This window comes from Muntiacus reevesi, chromosome 2 (genome assembly GCF_963930625.1).
Source record: "Muntiacus reevesi chromosome 2, mMunRee1.1, whole genome shotgun sequence".
NCBI lineage: Eukaryota > Metazoa > Chordata > Mammalia > Artiodactyla > Cervidae > Muntiacus > Muntiacus reevesi.
Genome location: NC_089250.1, coordinates 24853527 through 24875914, shown reverse-complemented (window position 1 = coordinate 24875914; position 22388 = coordinate 24853527). Strand labels below are relative to the sequence as shown.

The 22388-nt window shown below is 42.8% G+C and overlaps 1 protein-coding gene across 13 annotated transcripts in view; it reads right to left on the bottom strand.

Annotated features, from left to right (window-relative positions):
• The window catches only part of KIAA1217 (KIAA1217 ortholog), a 346126-nt gene that overhangs the window by 65214 nt on the left and 258524 nt on the right, over window positions 1-22388 (bottom strand). For 11 of the 13 annotated variants that reach the window (XM_065921090.1, XM_065921092.1, XM_065921091.1 and 8 more), the window contains one exon: window positions 8175-9007. In XM_065921090.1, coding sequence (XP_065777162.1) covers window positions 8175-9007 — 833 coding nt within the window. Of the gene's footprint in view, window positions 1-8174; window positions 9008-14977; window positions 15457-15687; window positions 15852-22388 lie in introns of all 13 variants that reach the window. The other 2 variants (XM_065921099.1, XM_065921100.1) reach the window with 2 other exon arrangements.

Here is a 22388-nt window from a genome sequence, read left to right as displayed (position 1 = left end):
CAGTCACCATCTGCAGTGAATTAATGCTTAGACCTGGCTACAATTCTGAATCACTTCATTTATGAATAAAGTCCCCAATTAAAATAAGGACAAGTGTAATCTCTGTGAACTCCATCAGACAGTGGGACAACCACTCCCAAGAGAGGCTGGATGGTTGGGACATCCTGGCGGCCCCGGAGTGATTACCCAGCCACTGGGCCATCAGGCAATTAGACAGGCGGGGGTGCAGCCACATGGAACCTGCAGGGAGTTTTAACCTTGCCAGGCTGAACCTAAACATGTATTCCTCTTCTCTCTGAAGAAGGAGGTTTTAGTCGGCAAGGAAAGGGGCTTATCTGAGTCTCATAGAGTTTAGGTTGTTCTTAGTTTCTGGTTTCAGACCTAAGGCATCTCACTGACAGCATCTCATGAATATTCAAGGAAGATGCAGGGGTCCATTTTTAATGTCATCTAATTAGTGGCAGGTGATGGCTTTCCCTTTTGAGAAACTGGTTTGTGGGAGCTTTTCGACAGTCCTTCCACTGGTATTTTTGATACAGTATCCCCTGGGTAAGAGTAGGGCTGTCTTCAGACATTTGTCAGTTGGTTGAATATGATGTTTATCAGACAGCTTTTGACTGAACTCAGTAGTCTAAGGAATGACTAGCAAATATTGCTTATCCATAAAGCTATATTCCTGTGAATGAAGTCGTAATTCAATTTCTCAGCACCTCTGTAATCTGAAACTGGCAAGACATCAAATCCAGATGTCATTTTTCTTGGTAGCATAATGGGAGAGATACAGCAAATTCTGGATACAGATCAATCTGTCTTTCCAAATGGTATCTTTTCATTCCATTATGTAAATTCCTTAAATGCGTGCCCATCTTAGTCGGTATTCTCATGAAAGCATCCAGCCCAGCCTAAGTTCAGGGAAGTGCTCCCAGTTCTGCATTCATAGCAATTACTCTCTGTATCACTTCTTTGGAATTAATTACGTACAAGCCGTCCCCAAATTATGGCAGGCTTGTAATTGAAAAGTTTTCTCCTACTTTCATTGTTTAGAACTTGGAATCAACAGTGGTTGAATCTCCAGCTGGCCCATGCAAGCCTCTTTAACCTACAGTGTATTATTAGTCCTTTCATTGTTCCTCATTATTTTCAAGGAAAACGTGTCCTGACTTTTCAGCAGAACTTGGGAGATGCTGGGAGCAAATCTCCCTCTGCAGCTCCAGCCTCGGGGAAAAACACTTCCCCCTGAGTGAGTTGCACATCCTCCTCTCTTTTCTCTGCTTCACTGGGAGACCCTGACTTTTTTAGGATGACAAAAAGATCAGCTCTGAGCATCACCTATGATTGCAATCCTATTGTTGCGGCTGTTCTTAAAAAACCAGTTATTTAATGCACCTTTGTGGCTCCAGAGCTTCCTGCACTGAACTGTGGCATAGCTTACATGCTTATAATATGCTTTTAATGTTTTATGACTATCTTCCCAGTTCATATTCCTTGCAGGTGGGGACATATCTAAGTTTCTACAAAGCATGCAGTCCCCAGCTAAGTACATAAAGAGAAGCTCAATAGACATTTATTGATCCCTAATTAGAGCTACACAGGAAAGCAATTCAGACAACAGCTGAATCGGTCAGGCACCATTAGGCATCAAAACAGGCATCTGATAAACTAATAACTTCAGCTCTACCTGGTTAGGTGTCCTTATCATCAGTCATACTGCTCGGGTGCAATTTGAAAAAGATGCTGTCATCCTGGCTTGTCTCTTAGCTCCTGGACTCAAGTCAATGTGTAACCCCTACTACTCTCCTGAAAGGGACTTAAAAGTGGCTTTGATACTCTCAACATTCTCATTTTGATGTTTAATCCCAGCTAATTCCATTCTTTGTGCATGCTCATGTTTATTCTCTCCTGTGCCCCCCTACCTACTTTATGTTTTTCCTGGTATTCTATTTAACAATTGTCTCCCTGCTTCCTCCAGTATAGTCTTTTGTCCTTGTCATCTCTGTATATTAATCTTGAGCTTAGTAGCATTAGTAGAGTACTTTGCTCAAAGCAGGAACTCTCCAGCACTTACTCTATGCTGGGTGGGGGGGGGGGCACATGGCACTTAATTGTAATGAGCTGTTCCATTGTATGAGGTAGGTGCTATCATTATCTCCATTTTACAGATGAGCAAATTGAGGCAGAGCAAGACTCAGTGATCTGTCAAACTTCCAATTGCTAGCAAGTGTCAGAACAGGGACTTGAACTCAGGCTACATAGCTTTGGAGATCACGTTCGTAAACATGACAAGTTACTGCCTCTCAGTAAATGACTGATCACAGGTTGACTGAACCAAGATGACAACAGCAAGTTCTAACAATAATGAAGCCACTTTACCAAGAGGTAAGGGTAGAACTGAAGTAATAATTGTCAAGACCATGTTTTGGATTTGACAGCTTGTGGAGACATCTTTGGTTGTCATGACTGGGGACTCTGATACTGCTGAGCAGTGGGTGGGACGGGGGAAGGCTGGAGCTGCTGATAAACATCCCAGAACGCACAGGACAGGCCCAAAATATCCAGAGTGTAGAAGTGAAGAAACCCTGCTCTGGGAAGATCCCAAGTCTAATTACTGGGTTGGCCAAAATGTTCAGGTTTTTCCGTAACATAATGAACTTTTTGGCCAACCAGATACTCAGGAGACAACTGACGTGGCTCCTCTCTGACTATACATTCAAAAGGAAAAAAAAACAATCATTCTTTTTTCCATCATTCAGATTCATCCCTCCAGCAGGATACATAACACAGTTTAGAAAGTCTCCAAAGGTCTGCCAGGCACTGAACATTTTAAAATGACACAAATCTGAACTTAGACTTTGACTCAGTCAGCTAGTAAACCAAAGATGTGTCCTATCCCTCAAAGCTACCAACAGGGTGATACTTGAATTGGCATATATGCACTATTGCTACTGTGTATAAAATGGGCAACTGATGGGAACCTTCTGTAGAGCACGGGGAATGCCACGCAGTGCTCCATGGTGACCTGGACGAGAAGGGAACCCCAGGAAGAGGGGATGTGTGTACATGTGTGGGTGATGTACAGCAGAAGCTAACACAATGTAAAGCAACTACACTCCAGTTAGAAAAAAGTAAAAAAAGATATTCAATGCTCACAAAATGGAAAGCAATGTAAAATGATTAAGAACAGACACAAGCTACCAGTTAGGCTGCAGGCTCCCTCCTGTACATAGATATTTTCTTTCCTTTTCTAAGGCAGGAAATCTGCAAAGCTTTAGAAATCACAGCAGACCTCTTGTAGCTTCTTTTTCTCCACATACAGACGCCCAGACAGGCAAAAATTTGCTCCCAAGTGCATTCTTAACTAGTTTTGTTGAATTTAGCTATTGTCAGTGCAGAATAGTGTTAAAAATATGATCTCAGTTCAAGTTTACCATGTGTTGAAAAACGTTATATTAGGAGGAATCTGTCACACATTTGGAAGGAGAGCTATTAGTCACTTTGCAATGAGCACCCTTGAATTTTGAGTGTGATTTTGATATATTTCACATTATATGAGCTAAACTATAAATAGAAAATAGCAAAACATAAATGTCTTAAGAGTTTTACAATTCTTAAGGGCTGTTTTATGTGCCATGGGTAGGGATAATGATGCTGTTTAATGAAGTAATTTTATAACCTTGGGAAGACAGAGCCTCATGCCTCCTGTCATCTGTCACACACCATCTCCCTGGCACTGGGCCTCAAAGTCACATGGACCCACTGTCTTCTTGGAGTCCTTGCTGATGGGAGATCATCTGGGTAAAACCACCTTATCACTCAAGGTCATTTTCTTTCCAGAAGCTCAGACTTGAGAATTAGTGTCAGCCCTCCATATTCACAGGTTTTGCTTCCTCAGATTCAATCAACTGCAGATTGAATTTTGCAAACTGACTGAATCTGCAGATATGGAACCATGGATGTGCAGGGCCGACTGAACTACAAATAAGAAACCTGTGGATCTGGGTACCCACGGGCTCCCAGAAACAACCCCCATGGATGACTGTACTATCATCAAGGTCGAAGCAGTTATAATCCACTCTTTTACCTTGAAGTCCACGGCCATCCCAGGAAGAGGATGCTACCTCAAATATGTTCTACACTATTTTTTCCAGATCTATTATATATAATTTGTCATCACTAGATGCTTTGTGGAAGCATCTTTATAAGAAAAGAGATGCCAAATTCATTCAATCAAGGCACATGGACCAAGTACAAGATCAAGGTGAAATTATTTTGTCTTCAATTCATTTTCAAGTCAGAGCTGTTAGAAAATCGTGTTAAAAAAAAGTTACTGTTGGAAGTTTCCTAAGTACAGATGAAAAAGAAAAATTTTCTGACTTCGAACATCCTGCAGTTATTGGGCTATTTCATAAATGTGGTCTTTGGAAAAGCATCTCAATCCAGCGGTGTCCCAAAGAAAGCCTCTCTACAGATTTCTCACTCTCCCTCCTGTGTTTCTGTAGCTGTACATCTTAGATGTAAAATTTCACTTGAGAGTTTCATGCAAAAAATCCTCAGATTTATTTGCTTTTTAGTAATATGAAATTGCAAAAGAAACTGGTTTGACGCTTAAGACCCTAACTCTAAAAGTTAGATTCTTAGGGGCTGAAGTTTCTTTACCAATAGTTGCACAGATTAAATATATCTAAAATAGCACCACAGTATAGGTGTGACAATGGACTATAAGCTTGTGCTTTGGTAATTGTTTCTGGCATTCTTAAGATTTTCTTTGACATGGTGCTCACATTTATTTTTTCAAAATAAAATCTACCAAGAATGTTCTCTTCTTTCTTCCCCTGTTGCTTCATAATTGTGTTAATATACTAGCTGGGGCAGTTTTATTTTAAATGACATGTATATATTTAGCAGCATAATTATGCAAATTCTATCATGTTGATGATTGTAAATTTCCTTTCAGAGCCGCTACTTAGCATTTTGTCCTGGTTGAAATGCTTAGAATTCACTCCCGAATTCACTTCTCTGTTGGGTGAAGGTGGGGCTTACAGTTCTTCACCTACCAGGCAGAATACTGCCTAGTGTTAAAAGGCATGGATTCTTTAACGCGCGTGGACATTCTATGCCACTTACTGACTTTGTGACCTTGGGCAAGTTTCTTAACCTCTCTGAGCTCAGTTTCCGAATCTGTAAAACAGGGATGACAGTGGTATGAACCTCACTGGGTCATCATGATGATTACATCATACGATGTATGGAAACTACTTAACCTCGCATTTGGCCAATAAAAGATTCTTAATAAATGATAGCTACCATCAGTGTTCTTATATTATACCCCAGCAGTACTACATTTCAGCTGAGTCATTAAGCTTTCCAAAAGAGTTTAGAACTGCAGTTGAAGAAGAGACCTGTCTAATTAACAGTGGGGTGCTGGGTGGGAGTGCTAACAGCAAAATGTCCAGACTCAACTCTTTTTTACCAAAGAAATCATTCTTTACATACTTTTTGTTATGTCCTGGGTTGAGTTAGTGGGGATGTTTAGGTGTTTCAGTAATAGCACCTCTAAATGTACAGATAGGAGAGTGTGTGTGTGTGTCTAGGGTTACAGGAGAAGGGAGTGTAGCCTACCCACATATATACAAGCACTCCAACCCTCCAGTTCCACCCACTGGAGATAAGCTGATTAACAGGTGAGGAATCATGTAGGCAAAATGTGAGATAAAATTCCTTCTCTGCTATTTCATATTTACAAGAATGAAAAAAATTGAAAAATGTAAAATTGTATTCTAAAACTACAACTGTATGTCAGAATATGGAAATGACCATGACAGTATATTTTAAGTGAACATTAATCTTATTTCAGAAAATTAATCAAATTTTCTAATACTTGTTATTCTAAAAAAATGCTAATCTGGATTTTCTAAAAGTAGCTGCTGACGTGTATGTCAGACAGAAATCCACAGCATTTTCTGAGCTTCAGTAAAACAAACCTCTGAGGAAACATTGGACCTGAAAATATACTGATGCTGTGTGTGCACTAACTCACTTCAGTCATGTCCAACTCTTTGTGACCCTATGGGCTGTAGCTTGCCAGGTTCCTCTGTCCATGGGATTCTCCAGGCAAGAACACTGGAGTGGGTTGCCATGCCCTCCTCCAGGGGATCTTCCCATCCCAGGGATTGAACCTGAGTTTCTTGTGTCTCCTGCATTGGGAGGCAGGTTCCTTACCACTAGCGCCACCTGGGAAGCCCCATACTGATGCTACTTAAGGCTAAAATTCTTCAAGACTAATCAGGGGGCAGCAGAGAGGCAATTCCACATAGCAGAGGGTCCTTCATTTTGGTCCCACCCATAACCCAATCCTGGGAAATGCGTTCAATGATGTCCAGTTATATATATGTGGTAACTGCATGCATGACAATGAACCAGGTGCTGAGCGAGAAGCCAGACACCATCACTGTCCAAAGTGTGCCTGGAAATCAGCAGAGTGTGGATGGCTTAATGAGATACATGATGGAATCAAGCTCACAGTCCTCTCCTACCCTCAAGGTGGGTCAGCAGGGCGGGGTGGGAGGATGGGAGCAGAATGGATTCTAGCCCAGGAGATGAATAGGTTTTGTCTCCTGAAAGAAATTCTTATAACTCCAAGTCTCATCCTATCAGGGACACACACTTCCCAACCAGCCCCTCACAGCCCACCTTTCGTACAAGGTGCAGGCTCCCTTAAGGCCCATCTTGGCAGAGTCCCCTCTAGTTGTGACACTGGTCTGTTCTAAGAGCCTCAGTATTTATCCCACACACCTTTCTATGGTCACAGGAGGTGTCTGTTTCCTTTGATTCTTAGAATTTAACTTCCTAAGGACTTTGGAAGAGAGAAAATGAATATCTTTTTCTGACTCTTAATTTTTCTTTGTCCTGAATAATCAAGTCAGTCACTGTTTCTGTTTTTTTTTATTTTTTTCCAGTTGTGTGAGAAGGTTAGAGCTTTAAAAGAAACACAAAACTTATGTTTATTCTCTTTCCATCTTCCTGGAATCTTTCTTCTGTGACCAGATTAGAGATGGCCCTTTCAGGATAAAAATCTGCCAAATAAGACAGAACTTTCTGATTTGTGTGATTAAGATAGTAAGATAGACATTTCACATTCCAGTCACAATTTTGGCCTTCTCTTTTACAAGGTTATGTAATAGTAAGTGATATGATCATTTTTGGTGAGGAGGAGGGAAGAGAGGTTCCAATAAGGTACTGAGTGACTGAATATCTGAATTGTAATTCTCACTCCCCTTCTGAATTCCTGTATGACAACAGGTTGCATGCTTAATCTCCTTTGAACTCTATTTCTTTGCCTAGATTTTTATGACTATAATTAATATATTTATTGCCTTCCATCAACAAATCCAGGCTAGAGAAATTCTCTCTGTCAAAATCGACTTTTCTATAACTCTATAAATTTGAGGGTTTTCAAGATGTAGTATGAAGGTTCTAGGCTGGTGAATTACAAAAACATGTGAATTAAAAAAGAAATTTAAATACCCAGAGTATCTTATCCACAAGAAAAAGTTTGCTGATCTCAGTACCACTCCCAAATGAGTATTACATCGACACCATCCTAATTTTATGCAGATTTATGTTTTTCACCCTGGATGACAGATAGTGACACATTCTTTTCATTTCCCCAAACCACATGAGAAAACAAAATTGCACTTCGAGAAAAAAAACCAAAACACAAACTGCCAATTTAAACAGTGGGCACTTGAACCACTCACTCCACCTTTTCAGTGGGAGATCAATAACGACCAGCTCTTGACTGGTTTCTCTGAATGGTTTCTTCTAATCTGCTAACCAATTTTCTTCTGAATTATTCAGATATACACTAATGATGCTGCTGTTAGACCCACACTCAGGAGGCCCATTCTGACCTCTCTTGTTGGGGTGGCCTGCCTGCCTGTCTTTAGCCAGGCCACTGGCCAATGCCACTCAACCACCAGGTTTAGAAACTCTTTGCCGACAAGAACCACCTCTGATCCTACTTCCCCACGCCCTCCACCCAGCACAGGACCCGGAGGGCACACTGCCCAAGGCTGGCACCCAGCTAACTCCTGCTCTCTCCTGCCGACTCCCGCAGAGCAGCCCAAACCACCAGCAGGTGGGCACGGGCCAGCCTCCCGCCACCCTCCCCGCCTTACCTGGTCTCTCGGTCTTTGGGTATGGTAGCCGTGCTGTAAGCGAACACCTGCTTCTCAACTAGAGGAGGGCCCAGGTCCACAATCCCAGATAATCCTGGAGTGCTCCGTGGCTTCTCAATGTACACCAAGGTGCCGGGCTCCTTCTTGAAGCCCTGGCGGCTGGGCGAGGCCCGGTCTGGCTGCAACGTGTGGGGGGGCCCGTGGGCGTTATGGTGACCGTGCATCTCCACCATCCTCAGGTCGCCGACTCGGTGAGGGGAGGCTGGGGGCGTCTTGGAGCCCAGAGTGGGCAAGTGGCTCTCTGGGTATTTCCTTGGCTTCTGTCTGTACAGTGACTGCTCCATGTGCATTTCCGCTTGCAGAGATGGGTTGCAGTAAGCACTGGCTGACCGAATTGCGGTGCGGTGATACGCGATGATATGATCGGGGACATCCAGTGGGTGCCCGCCATGCGAAGACGCTATGCTCATCCGCCCCTCGTGATAAAGGTAAGGGTCGGCATAGAAACCCTCGTTCCGGTACATGGCGAGGTTCTTGCTGCTCATGTCTTCATCCGGCTTCACATCTCTTCTTTCCAGGATGGCGCTGGGGCTGGGGGAGATGGATCTGGAGACTGGCAGGCTGGAGAGTCTGTCCCTGGGGATGGTGGCATTACCAGGAACCACCATTGGGCGGGAGCCTCCGTACGGAATTCTGGATGGAGAGGGAGGCATGGAATGGGGCACAGGAGTGGATGGTGGAGAGTTTGGAATGGCGTAGGGTGGGAGAGCTGTGGGTCCAGGTCGAGAGGCACCAGGGCCATCTCCTCTTGCATAAACAACTTCTCTCTGCATCTGGAAAGAAAGAAAGAAGTTAGAAAATCTACTTTGATATTCATGTTTTTAGAGACATCTCAGCGTGTCTTCCCCGATGAAACCAGCTGAAGAGTGACTCCTGCAAGATGTCTGTGCCCCAATCCTTATATCCTGTACCCATGTTCCCTTACACGGCAAAAAGGACTTCACAGATACCCCATTAAGGATGTTGAGAGGGAGAGATTATCCAGGTGGACCCAATGAAATCACAAGGGTCCTTATCTGTGAAACAGGCAGGAGGGTCAATGTCATGCAAGGGGATGTGATGACTAAAGCAGAAAAGCAAGATGGAAAGATGCTGTCATCGAGTCCACGCTCAAACTGCTCTCTGCATGACAGGCCAATAATCAAAAGATTAGCTGTTGGGGCAATGGATAGAGACTCTATTCAGAAAGTCAACACATTGAGAAGATGCTGGACTTATGCCCCAAAGAACCATCTTGCCTGAGTCAGAATTCAGGCCTTTTTTTTTTTTTAACAGTAAAAGGGGTGGGAGTATAGTCAGACACTTCCAGGTCCCCGTCTGCCTCCAGGGGAGAGGTGTTAATTTCTTCTCTGTGGTCATTCTCTGTTCCCAAGAACCTATTTCTAATAGGGAATTCTATTAGAATTCCCCACTATCACTGTCTGTTTCACAGTCCTGTGGGGAAAGGGACCAAAACCCCTTTGGCTGGTTACTTTCTGCTGAACGGAGGTGATGAATATTCCTTAGCCAGTCTTTTACAGCTATTTGAACCCAATGAAACCTCTGAGCATTATGTTGTCTACTTTGTAATTGAACTTAGGGCTTTGGTTCCAGTTTTCAATACATATACTAAATTCCTGTGCCATCTGTTTGGACAAAGTTAAACAAATCGGTTGACCCTTTTATAGCTACAAGGGAATTACCATCTACTTCAGTTGCACAGGTACACCTGCTGGAGGCAAACTCATGAACAGAGGTTAGTATAGTGCCCAGAGTTTTAATATAGTTGGCCACTGCTACATGTTTTAGCATTTATGGACTCCCCTGCTGCAGCAGACAGCTGGAATGGCCTACCACACAATAGTCAAAAGGGGCCTAATTTAAGCCTGCTTCCAGGAGTTACTGATCTGCAGCAGGGCAACTGGCAAGGCCTTGTTCCAAGTTAAGTTAGTCTCCTGACATTTTAGCAACTTTCCTGTTTAATGTGTGATCCATTTTCTTCTTTTCCTATTGACTGTGGTCTCCAGGATCAATGTTATTTTAATGCCTTAAGCCTAATCAGGGCATGACTTCCCTATGGATGGCTTTAACCACCTCAGAGATTTTCTGTCCAGGAGGGATATGCTTCTACCCACACTGAGAAAGTGTCCAGGTATCTGAAATTTCTTGCAGTTTGAGGCATCTGAGAAATAGGTATAGAGTATATTTCAGTCCTCGGTGGTGCAGCTTCCTTGGCATTGAGTCCCCATCTGGGGAGGGCTGACAACAGCCGCTGGGTTATTTTTAAGACCTTGGGGGACAGAGCTCAGTCTCCTTTTCCGGGGTTTTCATGAGCACCATCTGTAGGCTTAAAGCATGTTTAGGTGAGACTCCTGATACTGAGCTTTTGTTGTTGTTTAGTGGTTCAGTCATGTCCCACTGTTTTGTGATCCTGTGGACTGTAGCTGGCCAGGCTCCTCTGTTCATGGGATTTCCCAGGCCAGAATACTGGAGTGGGTTGTCATTTCCTCCTCCAGGGGATCTTCCTTACTCAGAGATGGAACCCGTGTCTCCTGCATTGGCAGACAGGTTCTTAGCCACTGAGCCACCAGAGAAGCCTGGTGATGTCAAGCTATTCTGATAAAAAAAAAATTTTTTTTTTCAGGGTGAGGTCTATCAGAAAGTCAATCAGTTTTTTGTTTTTCAGTCGCTAAGCGGTGTCTGGCTCTTTGCGATCCCATGGACTGCAACATGCCAGGCTCCTCTGTCCACCACTGTCTCCTAGAGTTCACCTAAATTCATGTCCATTGAGTCTGTGATGCTGTCTAACCATCTCATCCTCTGCTGTCCCCTTTACCTTTTGCCTTCAATCAGTTCATCCCCCACATTCAATTTTACCCTGGGCTCCTGTGGGGAACTGGACACGGTAAGTCCAAGGGAGCCCCTGGGCCTCTTTACTCAGAGTGTTCCTCTCTTTCTACCATAGGAGCGCCTCTTTTATTCTTCTTCTGTTTCAGCTGAGGGCAACCCATTTTCCAATGTTTCTCCTCCTTACAGTAAGTCCATTGTTTCTTCCTCAACGGTGGCTTACCTCTCTGAGTTATCTTCCAGGAATCCAATGCCAAAAAAGGGGGAATTTTGATTTGCATCTTTTGTCCTTGCTCCCTGAACACTTTGTTTTAAAAAAAATTTTTAATTTATTTATCTTTAAATTGGAGTATAATTGCCTTACAGTGTTGTGTTAGCTTATGCAGTACAACAATGTGGATCAGCTTTATTCATACATATATCCCCTCACTTCTGAGCCTCCCTCCCACTCCCCCACACCCCACTAGATCATCACACAACACCGAGCAGACATCCCTGTGATATACGGCAGCTTCCCACTAGCTCTCTATTTTACAGACAGTAGTGCATGTCAACCCAGCATTTTCTGATCGACACTTAAGAGGAGGAGAAGTCCTCAGCCGCAGTGTCAGGAACTGAGCCTGGATAGGAATGGAAGGTGGTGGAAGGGGTGGATATGTTGGCATAATGGTCAGAGTGGCTGGGACAGCCAGCTCAGCCAGAGGAGTTAAGGTTGAAGCAACATATCCTCCCTTTTACTCCTTTATCTTCCCTGATAATAGTACAAATGCTTGCACATAAAGGATTTCATCAGCCTTGCCTGCTTTTTCACGAAATAGCTATAGTCATTCAGAAGCCACTGTAAAACACATGGACAGCAAATGATCATGTAACCATTAAAAGGATGCCTTTTTGCTTTGGCATCAACCAACTGGGATTACAAAGCAATTGAAGAGAAAATTGATTACTGCTGTGGCTGTGATAATTACTAAAATTATGACATCATTTACCAGAGTATAGCAGAATTTTAGCAGTTCCATACAATTTCTACAATATGTATGTTAATAATGTTTACCCATGATATAATCTAAGAAATTTTACCATCACTCATTTGACAATGCCTCCCATGCAATTCAACACACCAGATAAGCCCAATTAGCTTTTCTGATTAGTAATACAGATTTATTTTTATTAAAACTTTTATTTTATATTGGAGTATAGCCAATTAACAATGTTCTGATAGGTTCAGGTGGACAGCAAAGGGACTCAACCATGTATATACATAGTTTAATATTTCTCTGAGATGCAGAGAAAACAACTGGAAGTGTTCCAGGGACCCTCTGAAAAATCCCAAAGTTAGCCAGAGGTCAAATGAACCCCACCCCTCTTAGAACTTGATCTTTGAGACGTTAGGCAGAAATATCAAAAAGAAATTCTAACCAGTGATAATAAAAGATTTGTGGCAAATAGAGATCACTTAAAAGCAGTTCAGTATTTTAAGAAAACTTTGTCCTCTTAGAGAACCAAATCCAGGTTTTGTACCAGTTTAAGATTTTAAAAATTACATTCAATCTTATCTTAGGACTTAGTTTCAAGTTACGAAAATCTGGAGAGACTGTTCTAGACAGACATTCCCAAGACATTATTCCCATAGAGTTTATCCCAAACTCTTTACTTCATTTACATTTTATTTACTTAAAAGCTTTAGCACATTATTTTTCTTGCTGACAAACCTCGTAAGAGCAATAATGAGGCTGTATTTGATTTCCAGTAAACCTAGATACAATAAAAGTATTATACATAGTGTTGTTTGTTATTATTTAGTTTATTTGGTGGTGCTGGGTCTCAGTTGCACATGGGCCCAGTTGCTCCATGGGATCCCAGTTCCTGGACCAGGGTTGGAACCTGTATCCCCTGCATTGCAAGATGGATCCCCAACCACTGGACCACCAGGGAAGTCCCTACATTCAATGTTGATGACTCAGAAACATCTGTATCGTGCCAACAAGCTTAAGCTAACTTTCACACCAGATATTAATTCAGTACTGAGTATTTCCTAGGGCTCATGAACCTGACCATTCTGGTGAGTTTCTTTTATGTTTGATTATTCAAACTCACTTAGTTTCCTTTAAGTCAATTAATCAGAGCTCTTGTACAAATTCATTATGGCAATGTCGCACATCTAAATTATGTGCAAACACTTGTATAAATACACAGGGACATAGCTCCCATTCCAAAATTTTAGTCATCAGTTAGGGACCACAATGTAAAAGCCATAAGTTATAAAAGACATTGGATTCAGATTGGGTTTCTGGAAGACAGGACAAATCAAGGTCACCTGTTTAGATGACGAAATGCTTTTACTAATATTAATGGAAAGGACACTTCTATTTGTAGCTTTTGGTGACATTAGGAATCAAGTGAAACGTTTCTCTCCTCCTTCAGAATGCCCACTTCTGGACAAGAACAGACAGTTTTGCTTTCTTTTCTTCCCTGTTTCTTTCCTCCATTTGATATCAGTCAAGTTTTAAAATAGTGAAGTCAGAAAGAGAAACACCAATACAGTATATTAACGCACATATACGGAATTCAGAAAGACAGGAACAACGATCCTATATGCAAGGCAGCAAAAGAGACACAGATGTAAAGAACAGACTTCTGGACTATGTGGGAGCAGGTGAGGGTGGGATGATTTGAGAGAACAGAACTGAAACATGTACATTACCATATGTAAAGCAGATGACCAGTGCAAGTTCCATGCATGAAGCAGGGCACTCAAAGCCCGTGCTCTGGGACAACCCAGAGGGATGGGGTGGGGAGGGAGGTGGGCGGGGCGTTCGGAACGAGGGGACACATGTACACCCATGGCTGATTCGTTTGATGTACGGCAAAAACCACAATATGGTAAAGTAATTATCCTCCAATTAAAATAAATTAATTAATTTTTAAAAAATCACAAAACTGATCTGGCTGCAAGTGGAGGAACAGTACCAAACAAAATGAAACCAAAAACTCAAGAGATCACACAAAATCCTAAATAAACCCTGAAGTTTGGTCTTGGGATCTTACACACTCCAAAGACACAAGAGACCATAAATGACGTAATTAACACAACAAAGGTATCAGTACAGGGTGCACAGGGTCCCAAGATAGCCTTGCCTAACCACCATGGAGATCCTAACAGGAACTGTGGCGATACACTGTTAGAATAAAACAGGGGTCCCCAACCTCCGGGCCATGGATCGGTACCTCCTGTCAGATCAGAGGCGGCAGAGTGCGCAATAAATGTAAAGCACTTGAACCATCCCGCAACCATTCCACCCCCATCCATGGAAAAATTGTCTACCACAAAACTGGTTCCTGGGGCCAAAAAGGGTTGGGGGCCCCTGCAATAAGATACAATGTCCCTTTCACCCATGGGTTCATAGCTATAATCAGATCCCTTATCCAAAGTACACCTCAGAGAACTATCTACAGGGACAGTTGAAATATTCCCCATTCTTAAAGTTACAAATTCAAGACCAGCAAACACAAAAAGCACACACAAATGGTAGATTCCATCCAGGTGGTGCTAGTGGTTAAAGAATCTGCCTGCCAATGCAGGAGATCTAAGAGACGAGGGTTTGATTCCTGGGTCAGGAAGATTCCCCTGGAGGAGCACATGGCAACCCAGTTCAGTATTCTTGCCTGGTGAACCCCATGGGCAGAGAAGGCTGGAGGGCTACAGTTGGCAGGGTTGCAAAGTCGGACATGAAAGAAGTGACTTAGCACGCATGCGAAGAAAACAAATGGGTAGAAGTCCAATAACTCTTTCCTGTCTCTAACAGGGTACCCCATTCAAACACAAAACCAATTTGGCTTATTCTGGAGAGAGAAAGAAAAAAAAAAGCCCCAGAGAAGAAATAAAGTTTTTAGCTGTACACACTGGAGTGACTTACCCCACTGTATGGAGCCCGCCGGCTCTCGGATGTCAATTCCTTGTTCCAATTGCCAAGCACTGGGGCAGCCGGTGCCACTTCGGGACACTCTGAAGGACACGTCCTCAGGGCAAGTGGTCCTGGCAGCTGCTAGGATCTTATATTCAAAAATCCCCCAATCCCTGCCAGATAGCCATGAGCAGCAAGGCTCCTAGGTGATTCCCCCCAGTTTGTTAGTGAGTTCGAGCTCACACCGCTCGACACAACAGGCCAGGAACTTGAGTTGCTGGAGCAAGGAATGGTCACTTAATCCCGAAAGCTGGCAAGCCGAGAAGAAGGCAGACTCCTACTCACTAAGAGCCATCTTGTCTCCGTTAGAATTGGGGCTGCTTTTATACTAAAAGGGGCGGGAATAAAGTCAAAGGTTTCCTGTTTCCGGTCAGCCTCCGGAAGGGATGTGTTACTTTTGCCCTCCCTGCAGTCCTTCACAGGTGGTGGACCTGATCACACAAATACAAAGGTATTAACGCTCATCACCTTAGAGGCAAGGTTCCCAGAGATAGGCTATTATGTATAATTTAAGTTTATAGGCAACATCCCTTTAGAGATTAATTTGTAACACTGGGTTGGCCAAAATGTACGCTCAAGTTTTTCCATAAGATTTTAGGGGAAAACCTGAGTGAATTTTTTTGGCCAACCCAACAGAATACAAAACATTCTACGTTACTGACTTTGGAGATGGAGGAGACAGCCATCAGCCAAGGAATAAGGCAGCTCCCAGAAGCTGGAAAAGGCAAAGGACAAGATTCTCCTTGAGGATCTTCAGAAGAAATGTGGCAGAGCCAACCCCTTGATATCAGCCAGTGAAACCAGTCTGAACTTCTGCTCTCCACAACTGGAAAATAGCAAATTTGTGGTGTTTTAAGTCACTAAATTTGTGGTAATTTGTCACAGCAACCACAGGAAGTGAATATATCTGCTATAGAACTCAATGCTGTGGAGTTTCAGGAAAAAATAGTAACAATGGTTTAAAAATTGAGGTCACAGCTTTTAAGAAACATGTGGCTTTAATGTATCCAAAGTGCTACAATGTTTTCTAAGATCATCTTGGGTACATTTTTCTAGCCTTAGCCCTGGAAAATAGGTAGCAAGCATTCCTCTCATCTTTCTAAGCTGATACAATGTAGGGACATGGCAGAGAGAGGGGAGATGTGTGGGAAAGAGTGGGAGGGAAGGTTAAGGGACTCCCGGTGCTTCACCATGAGATATCAGCTCTGAGAGGTCTGGAGGAAATAATGATTCAGGAGGTGAGTGCAACTGGAGGCAAATTATAGTAGGGATGGCAAAAGGAGAGAAGGGGGCAGGGAAGCCCAGGTATGGTGGAGGAGGAAGAACACTAACAGTACATCCTCTGAAGCTGCCATAGGATGAGGAGGAGCATGTTGGGATAGGTCATCATAAGCCCCAGGAAGCAGACATTTCTGGGCTGTTTCATTACCACCCAGTTCAGGAGAGTGAGGAATCCCATAGGGTCTCCCACTAGCTCTGCTTCAGAAGAAACAGTGAGTAAAGAATAGACGCTACTGATGAACCTATTTGCAGGGCAGGAATAAAGATGCAGACAGACAATGGACTTGAGGACACAGGGCAGGGTCAGGAGAGGAGGTAGGTGGGAGGAGTGGAGGGAGTAGCATTGACATATATATACTACCATGTGTGACTGTGTAAAATGGGCTTCCTTGGTGGCTCAGCAGTAAAGAATTCGCCTGCAATGCAGGAGACAGAGGATCTTCCCTTTGGTCGGGAAGACACCCTGGAGAAAGGAGTGACTTCCCACTCCAGTATTCTTGCCTGGAGAATACCATGGACCGAGGAGACTGGTGGGTCCATGAGGTCTCAGAGTCGGACACAGCTGAGTACCTGAGCACAGGTGTAAGATAGCTAGCTAGTAGAAAGCTGCTGTATGGTACAGGGGGCTCAGCTTGGCGCTTTGTGATAATCTGGGGGGGTGGTGGGAGTGGGATGGGGTGGGGATGGGAGGGAAGCTCAAGAGGAAGAGGATATATGTATACATAGAGCTGTTTCACGTTGCTCTATAGCAGAAACACAACACTGTAAAGCAATTATCCTCCAATAAAAACAAATGAATAAATAAATAAAAATAAAAAGGTTGTTCTCATAGACACAGAGAACAGACTGGTGGTTGCCACAGGCAGGAGGTGGGGGCTGGGGGTGTGAACTGGGTGAAGATGGTCAAAAGATGCAAACTTATAGTTACGAAATACATCTAAGTCCTGGGGGTGTAATGCACAGCATGGTGACTATAGTTAATAATGCTGTACTGTATTTGAAAGTTGCTAAGTGAGTAGGTTTCAAAAGTTCTCATCACAAGAAAAAAATGGAAACTATGTGTAGTAATGGATATCAACCAGACTTATTGTGGTGATTATTTTGCAATAGATGCATATATTGACTCTGAAACCAATATAATGGTACAAATCAATTAAACCTCAATAAAAAAAAATTAAGTTAATGGCAAAAGAGGAAACTATTATAATTTGCAACTACTAATGTATTTAGCTAGGGGCAGAGTCAAAAAAACAAATGAATTCAGGATGTGAAGATGTGATATTTTTGTTTTGATTAAAACCCACCAGGGTCATGCTCACTGAAGATTCTCCAAATGGCTGCAAAGGGAGGGGACAGAAGTCAGTGGCACCTCTCAAGCCCTGTCTTCAAGTTCTGTGATGACACAGAAGCCACACTGCCAGTCAGTCTTCTCAGAGGTGTGAGAGACAAGGAGGGTATAAATGATTGGGGTGGGCGACGTAGGGGCATGAGGGGTGAGGATGTGGGCTTGAATGTACGGCAGTCAAGACGAGCAGCTAAGAGACCCATTGTGTGGGTGATGGGGGAAGAGAGAAGAAATAGGAGAGGCAAGGAAACAGAACCCAAGGCTCTGAATACAGACAGAATACATATCTTATCAGCTCATTCACTTAGTCCCACAGCATTTACCATGCACTTGCCAAGAATCAAGCCTGATTCTAAGACACAGCTCTAATCAAGCCCCAAACTTCCTGCCCTGGAGAGGACATACTCTTGCCTGCATCGGGTAATGAGGATGCAGGGGATGAACCAGCTGGTTTCCCACAGTTTTCTTCCTTATCTTGTCACTGGAAGGGCCCAGCAATGCAGAATCTCTGACTCGGGGACTTTGGCACACTAAGGTGGATTTCATAATGGAAATGATCAAGCAAAAATGCAAGCAAGATGTAAATATGTAGCAACCAAAAGAAATCCTTTCAGCGTACACTCCTGCATGCGTGCCCAATTGTGTCTGAATCTTTTGTGTCCCCATGGACTGTGTAACCCGCCAGGCTCCTCTGTCCATGGAATCCTCCAGGCAAGAAGACTGGAGTGGATGGCCATTTCCTTCCCCAGGGGATTTTCCAGACCCAGGGATCAAACCTGTATCTCCTGCTCAGCAGGCAGATTCTTTACCGCTGAGCCACCAGGAAGTCCTTGATGGTACATTACTTAAGCATTATTGAATTGGCTCCTCAGCTCGCTAAGGGTATCCCTCCCAATGTACGCAGGCTCCTCACTTTAAATTACAATTTTATTTCCATTACCCCTGCTTCCCCATCACACATACACACACACATAATATGCTAGTCTGTTCTCCACCTCTAAATCAGACATGGGATATCCTCAAGCTGTCCTTACCCCTGGAACCCTCTCCTAGACCTTGGGGACTCACACCTAGGCTGAAGTCAAGATGCTTCAGCCCACGTACCCTCAAGACTCAGGGGCTCAGGGCCTTGGACCAGGAGGGCATTCCCAAGGTCACTGTGTGGTAACATACCCAATTCCCATTCCAGAATAGCTGAAGAAACCATATAACCTATGTCTTACAGCAGATCAACATGGATCCTCTATAAATACCTCTCCTACCCTGTCTTCCTCAATGCAGGGCTCAATGAAAAGAAAGATCCAGCTCAGTGGTAAGCAAGGTAGGGCTTTATAGGTGATAAAATACAAGAGTGTCTGATTCAGCCAGCAGTGCACATTTGGTCAAATTCCCCACCCAATCAGACCACACAATGCAATAATCAACCCCAATAAACATAAAGATAAATTCAAACATGCCACTGTATACAAAGAACCACACAGCACTCAAGGCTAATCAGGTAACAAACGGTAGGTACTATTGTCATTATTGTTATTAATCCCCCCAAAGGACTAGGGTTTCAAATGTCTAGAACCCACTTAGTGAGAGAGTTAGTCGGTCAGTTGTGTCGACTCTGTGATCCCGTAGACTGTATCCTGCCAGGCTCCTCTGTCCACGGGATTCTCCAGGCAAGAATACTGGAGTGGACTGCCATTCCCTTTCCAGAGATGGAACCCTGGTCTCCTGCATTGCAAGCAGATTAATTACCATCTGACCACCAGGGAAACCCACTTAGGATGAATAAAATCCTAACAGGGTCATGACTCCCTGTTCTCTTTTTTCTTCATCTGGCTTCATCTTCATTTGGGGAATCCTGACCCCAATTAACACACAGAAAAATTCTCCCCCCTTTTCTGGTAAGAGAGTAAAAAGAGGCATTAATATTCCTAGGAGTACAGAACTGTCTAGAAGAATAAAGAGTATTAATGAAATAAAAATGTAAAGTTAATTCTTTTTATTTTTGACCATGCTGTGGAGCATGTGGATGTTAGTTCTCTGACCAGGGATCGAACCTGTACCTCCTGCAGTAGAAGTATGAAGTCTTAACCACTGGCCCACCAGGGAAGTCCTTAAAGTTAATTTTAATTAATAAAAAGCTGAGTAAATTTCTTTGAAAACAACAGAGGTAGGTGCCTGCATGAGTGTTTTAAAAACATGTTTGGTGATGTGAAAAGAAATCGCTTGGAGGCACATTATGTAACTAAGTGAAATGAAGTTATGTAAAGTTTAAAATTAAACACATGCAAAAAAAATTCATTAGAAATATCTCATTATTAGAAATATTATTAGATATTTAATATATTTAATATATCTAATAATAGAATTATTATTAGAAATATCTCATTAGACTTTCTGGATGTCACGTGCAGATGAATTCAGAAAGAAATGTAACAGTTAATAAACAACAATTCAGATGCGCTGTACATTCACACAGAGAACACATGTAATAGTCAAAATATTTAACATCCGCCAGCCAGGACTACATGGGTACCAACCAGCCAGAATGGGACTTTGGCCAATGAGGATGAATCACAGCCATAAGCAATCAGTGTCACGTACCTGATGGTAATGCTGTTATGTCAGCCCTGTCTTGTCTGCCTCAAAATAATCTTGCCATCATCCAACTGGGTCACTGAAGCAGTCACTGTCCACCTGAGTTACCCACAGTGGAGGTGAACACAAGCCTTTCGTTACGCCAGGACAGGTGATACAAGGTTAAATGTCTCCATCAATATGGGTGACATAGAGGTTGGAAATTTTTGGCAAAAGTCTTATGTTGCTTGCCAACCCATGACTGACTTGCCAAAACTGAGTTATGAAAAGCACCTTGAGATAATTTCAACCTTGGCTCTATCTGGAGCCCAAGAAAAGAATGACATGATCTTTCCATCACTTAGTGGGAAAATGTTTTAAATCTGCCACTCGAATAAACCCTTAAAATTAGATAACTTGGGTTCACATACTAATGGATACAGATCAACTAAAGGCAACTCACCCCTAGGATAGGGTGGAACATATGGGGAGATAAAAAGGAAGAATCTGCTTTAAGTCTTCAGTGTGATCTCCCAAGGAGACCACTCGCTATTCCAATAAAAACTGGACTTAATATGCAGGAGATACTCATTGTCTGATTGACCGAACCAGGATGACGATTAAGATTCTATAATTCACAGTTAAAAAAAAAGCCCCAGCCCTTTATGTTAAAGGAGGTACCTTCCTAGAATTAAGCACCTGCAGAGTGTTTTTGGCCATACCACCAAGCATGTGGAATCCTACTTTCCCGAGCGGGGATCCAACCCGTGCCCCTTGCAATGAAGTGCAGAGTTTTCACTGAACTGCCAGGGAACTCCCTGAGTTGTATTTTACCTGTGTTCTGGCTAACGAGTAAAGAAATGACATTAAACACACTCTTGGTTTTTCCTGTACTGTTAATCAAAGTCAGATCTTTTAGGAGAAAATTATTTTAAACTTTAAAGGTAAAATAAATAAAACACACACATACACACCTATGCACAGTTGCTATTCACCTTAATATATACCTGAATCTTTTCCTCTCCCCCAATCTCCCTGATCCTCACTAATCTTCTCTAGTCACTAACGTTCTCTATTATCTCATCTCTCTTAGAAAGTTGAAAATATCTGAATATGTTATATCGTTGACACTGTTAGCCCAGAAGCTTTACACACTGACGTCTTGATGTGAGCTTTAAAAATACCATTTTATAGAAAGAGGGATAACATAAATAAAAAAATAAAGATTTTTAACACCTTCCCAGGACACAACACAAATATTTATTTGCCTGCACCTTGGCCCAGAAAAAGAAAAAGCTCATTTATCTGTACTAGATATTAATATATTGGCAGGGGCTTCCCAGGTAGCTCTATGGTAAAGAATTCTCCTGCCAACCAGGAGACTTAGGTTTGTTCGATCCCTGAGTCGGGAAGATCCCTGGAGAAGGAAATGGCAATCCACTCTAGTATTTTTGCCTGGAAAATCCATGGGATCACAAAGTGTCGGACACAGCAGAGAGACTAAACAGCAACAAGATATATCGGCTACGCGTGAAGAGGCTGTTCCCCATCCTTCATCTGTTTTGTTGGGCACCATATCCCTCCTTCCATTACTGCCCAAACCACGGCCAGCTCTGGGTTGAGTCCTTCCAGATCTTATAAACAGCACACTTGCTTCCGGAGCTTCTGCACCACAGCCCCAGCCGAGAAGCTGCTGGCCCTGCCCACAGCACACAGCTCAACCCTCTGTTTGGCTCGTCCTTCCCAAAGACTAGAACAAATGTGGGGTGCTTTCAAATGAATCACCTGAAGTCTGAGTTAGGAATCCTAAGATTTCTGTATTTCGTTTCCCCCCCAAACACTGTAAGTTAAATCAAATGTTACTCATTAACAACTTTCTGCAATATAACAGAGGAGGAGAAAAAACTTAAAACTATTTCTAGAAAAAAGAAATCTACCACGAAAGATGTTTATTTCAAGTCATTTGGGAGACTGTGTCATATAATTTTGTCTCATTGTAGAGCACTGAAAAAAATGTGTATATACATATACTCTTTGAGGAAAGGGACTATCATGTACCATTTACTGTATTTCAAACCCCACCCTTCCAAGTCTAGAATTTGTAAACACACTACTCAATCAGACCATACAATGAAGTCACTGGACAAAACTGAAAATGACTCTTAG